Raw genomic sequence first — 4,587 nt, 5'->3', positions numbered from 1 at the left:
AATGGCTTAAGAAATGAAGAATCTTTTTCCCAAAAAAATATTAATGTGTTATTCTTAACAATATTAGTTATGAAGATGAGAAAAAGAGCATTTCCTGGTCGCGTGGCCTTGTGCAACATAGGGGTCAATGAGGGGGCACACATGAATACCAACAGGGGAGAATTTTGACTAGTCCCGCAGGTCCATACTAACCCCACAATCCCATGGACCGTTAGGCCAAAGGCTTGAATATCCGTCGTTAGCAAAAAAAAAAAAAAAACACAGGGGAGGGTTTTTTGGGTTTTAAAAGGATATGGGCATCATTTCATCACTCTCAATCTGTCTTGGGCCGGTTGCTTGTCTGGAAAACGTTCATTTCTCCTATACAATATGTTTTTTTTATTTAAATCAAGAATTGAAGTACAAATACATAATGTAATTTCTGCCTAAATCTGGATAAGTAAAGATCAATTTATAACTGTGGCGATGGATTACTACGTTAGTCTCCCTTGAAAATTAGTCCAGATGTGTGAAAACTGTTTCGAACATCTTGATTAAAAAAAAAAAACATATGAAAGGGAGAAGAGGTTCCGACGAAGGTCGAACGTGGAAAGGTAAATATATTGCCAGCATGCATAGTTGGATGTCGAAAGTTGGCCCACCGAAGACCATATATCATATGTGGGACCCAGATAGAAAAGTACTGCAAGAAGAAGCGTGTTTGGATCAGATTCTGGTGTCTGGGTGGATTCCATTCTTTTCCCAAAAGTTCCTCCATGACCCAGCAGGTTTCCTTCTCACCATTCACCATAATCTCTAATTTCTTGCTTTCTTTACTGATTTCTTAAAAGCCTGATTCACTAATCATGATCAATTGATCATCCATCATATCCAGTCCCTCAATGCTATATAAGTAGCCCAACATCCAATCATGGGAGTGCTGCCGACTCAGCACCATGCAAGTGGGCATAATATCATACCTTTCCTTTTAGCAATCTCAATTCCTGGCCGGACCCGACCCGACCCGATTGCTTAAATTCAATTCAATACTGTGTAATTAATAAATATTGGTTCTAATTCAGCTTCATTATTTTTGGTTGATGGACGTCCAACTGATTAATAGCTTAACATGTTTAAAATCCGTTTATAATTTATTTTGAACTTATTTAGAGTCCATTTACTAAGTTCAATGCATTTAAAATCCATTTATAATTTATTTAAAAATAAATATATCATTAACCCGTTTGAAACCTATTTATTTAAGGCTTTTTTAGTTCCATTAAAGACAAATACTAAATAGATCGATCACATAGCAAGATCCTAAATAGAAAAATCCAATTCAACTTAACTAAAACCAATTCAACCCAACCTGACCCGGCCAATTGACACACTAGTTCCTTTTCCTCAATTATTATTAATTCCAACTTTACAATCTTATTTATAAAAATTCACCTACGTAGGTAGAATCATTCACTTTTCTTCTTTGGTTTCTTTTGTTTGCATCAATAAAGAAAATCCCTTTATCTTTTAATAAAGAGAAAGAAAGGGAGGGAGGAGTGAAGGAAGAACCTTGAACTAATCACTAGATTCACTACATGACCTTCCACAAAAGACAAACAATTAGTGGGGTTTTCATTTTCTGCTCTCACCAAGGAATTAAAGACAACTACTTCACTACCTCAGCTGGCCGTCCGGGCCCACCATCTCTCGTTTTGTAGTTCTTGTCCCCTCTCTCTCTCTCTCTCTCTCTCTCTCTCTCTCTCTCTCTCTCTCTCAATACCCGTAACTCTAGTTATACATAATTACGATATCATAATTAACTTTTAATTGACATAACAAAGCAAAATTAGAAAGGAGAGAAAAAGTGAGAAAAAAAAGACGCACGCGCGCGCGCGCGTACGCTAATCCCATGAGGCATGAGAGGGAAAAGCAAGATTTTCATAAGCAGCGGCGAGTCATGGGAACTTGCAACTTGAAAAGTGAGAATTGACGAGACAGGAGAGCGAGTCAACTCAATTCAACTGATGATCGCCGGCGAATGTATGTCCTTGAGCAGACCAACCACCTGTTGCATCGTCGGTCTTTTCTCTGGAGACTCGGCTGTACACAGGTACCCGACTCGGAGAGTCTCCACCATTTCACTCGCCGATGATTCGTCCCCAAGTCTCAACCTCGGGTCCAACGCCTCATCCACCCCCCGCCTCTCCTTCACCAACCCTCGAACCCAAACCACCGTCTCTCTCGTCCCCGCTTTCCCCATTAGCAACTCTATCAAGACCACCCCGAAACTATACACGTCAGCTTCAATTCCCCCGGTTTCTTCCATCCCTCGGAGCCCGAAATCGGCAATTCGCGGTTCGAAATCGTCTGCGAGTAGGATATTAGACGACACAAGATGACCATGAACCACAGGCTTCGAACCGGCATGGTGGAGGTATGCGAGCCCACGAGCGATCCCCAAGGCGATTTTGTGACGAGTCCGCCAACCCATCTTCTCCGCCAAGGAGATCTCGTTATGTTGAAGCTCCCACGTGTCGTTACTCCAGTCCTCTACGTTAGTCTCCCCCGCCGGCAACTCATGCAGCCACCGGTGCAAGTCGCCGTTCGGCATGAACTCGTATAGAAGTAGCTTCTCCTTCCCTACCATCGAAGTGAGAAAGAAAAATTAATCAGAAATCTGACAGTCGTCCAATTGGCATAAATTCCAGGACCCACCAATCCCGTGAAACCATTTAATAAAGTTCCAGTACCTGCAATGCAATAACCAGAAAGAGGAAGGAGATTGGGGTGTTTAAGCCGAGAAAGATCATGGAACAATGCCACGGCGTCCACGTGGGCAACATCTCTGCTCCTCTCCAATACCTTAATGGCAACATGAATATCTCCGGGTAACACCGCCGAATAAACGGGCCCACCTCTCCCATCAGCGAGCTGGGACTCCTTCCCGAAGTGTGACGTGGCCACAATCAGATCCGTAAATGTCAGATTCATCAACGGTTTCTCAAACATTACTACCGGCGCCGACGACGGCTCTTTAATGTCTGCCACCCATGTCCCTGACTCGGTCTCGAACGAGAACGGTCCTGATTTCTCAATCTTAATCGGTAACTGATGAGTCGGTCTTGAGATCACCCATTGCTTTCTTTTCGCTCTCCTTCTTCTGTACATCCAAGCTATGCAGACTCCCATGGCGAAGATGATGGAAGTAGCTGCAATGACTGAACCCAGAACCAGATATTTTCGTTTTGATTTGGGAGGAGGAGGGGGAAGGGGAGCTTTTCTCGGATAAGTTCTAATTGCCGGATTTGGGGCTTTTAAAGGATTGGAAATCTTCGTTTTGATGAAAGCCGACTTACCAAACCTCTTGAGTGTATCCCGGTCAACTCGGCCAGTGAAGTTGTTAACTGAGACGTTCAATTGATTGAGACTATTGAGTGGAGGGAAATCAGAAGGGAAGTTACCATTCATGGAGTTGTCAGAAACGTCGAGGTACTTCAAAGAGGAAAGGTTGGATAAGAGCTTTGAATTTCCTGAAATGTTGCAGGTTGAGATGTCGAGATGCTCAAGCTTCTGGAGATTCTTTAATCCAGAAGGTAAAGTCCTTAGATCATTAATCGAAAGGTCCAGAACTCTCAGTTTGGGAAATCCCGAAAGGTAAACCGAGTCAGAGAACCTGTTACGGGAGAGATTGAGCGTTAGAAGTGAAGAAGTTGAAACGATTCCCGATGTGGTCTCGAAACCAATACTCCCTCCAAGGCGATTCATGGCGAGATTGACCTTAACAAGGCTTGGCATCGACCAGAATCTCCCTGGAACCGAACCCTGAAGGAAATTATCCGAGAGATCAATCGACTGCAACTGCGACATGTTTCTGAGAAACTTCCATGAAACGGTCCCGCTCAGATTCCTCGAAGGAAGCTTTACTTCTGTAATTGGCGGATTCGGGCAGTTCCCATCTGCAGATTTGAAAAACGAGATGTGGAAATTGGAGACGGAGCTGAACGCCTCTGCAAGTAACTTCTGGTCTGTAGTGTTGCAGAGAGATTCTACCAAAACAGAGAAAAGAGAAAGAAAAACAAAAACTTTGCAGAAGATCTCCATTAGAAATTCAAGAACGAAATCTCTCAGAATCTGCCATGGATGTGAAAGAGGAACAGAGAGAAAGAAAAAGAGAGCAGGCTATGGTGATCGCATCGAATATTAGAACAAAGGAACAAGAGAACAGAAACAGGAGTATCAGAGTCTTATTGTTATGTAAAGGCAAGAGCTAAATAGTGGAGTTGACAGCGTTAAATTAAACGGAAGAAGTTGACGGCGTCAAGGGAATCTTTAATGACTCAGAACGGTGGACTTGTACTAAGTGGAGCAGAAGAGACTAAAGACTAGAGAGTCAAGCAAGACAGTGTCTGACCTGACTGTTCACGGATTCCCACTCTTGATGTGTTTCAAGTCATAAATAACACCGATAGGTGATTGATGCGGGATTGGCGAGATGAGGTAATAGAAACCTTTCAAATGACGGACATGTCCTGAAGGGAGTTGTAATCTCACGTCAGCGTATGACACTTGGCTATGTAGGATGATAGGGATGGGGCCTACTGTAGAAAA

General features: G+C 43.1%; 1 protein-coding gene across 1 annotated transcript; it reads right to left on the bottom strand.

Annotated features, from left to right (window-relative positions):
* Positions 1-1,774: 1,774 nt before the first annotated feature.
* On the bottom strand, positions 1,775-4,231 carry LOC122078159 (calmodulin-binding receptor kinase CaMRLK). The gene is made up of 2 exons (XM_042644025.1): positions 2,730-4,231; positions 1,775-2,619 (listed from the first exon to the last, which is right to left on the bottom strand). Exons 1-2 carry the CDS (start codon positions 4,078-4,080, stop codon positions 1,997-1,999), a joined length of 1,974 nt encoding a protein of 657 aa, XP_042499959.1. The 5' UTR covers positions 4,081-4,231; the 3' UTR covers positions 1,775-1,996.
* Positions 4,232-4,587: the final 356 nt, after the last annotated feature.

Source organism: Macadamia integrifolia, chromosome 5 (assembly GCF_013358625.1).
Source record: "Macadamia integrifolia cultivar HAES 741 chromosome 5, SCU_Mint_v3, whole genome shotgun sequence".
Classification (NCBI taxonomy): domain Eukaryota; kingdom Viridiplantae; phylum Streptophyta; class Magnoliopsida; order Proteales; family Proteaceae; genus Macadamia; species Macadamia integrifolia.
Note: the sequence above shows the minus strand (reverse complement) of the source record. Positions and strands in the feature narration are given on the sequence as shown.

Bases quoted from the DNA above. Each gene is read 5' to 3' on its own strand.
- LOC122078159 (XM_042644025.1), bottom strand. From the start codon at position 4,080: ATGGAGATCTTCTGCAAAGTTTTTGTTTTTCTTTCTCTTTTCTCTGTT. The intron at 2,620-2,729 runs GTACTGGAACTT...CTTCGATGGTAG, and splicing joins TTCTGGTTATTGCATTGCAG to GGAAGGAGAAGCTACTTCTA.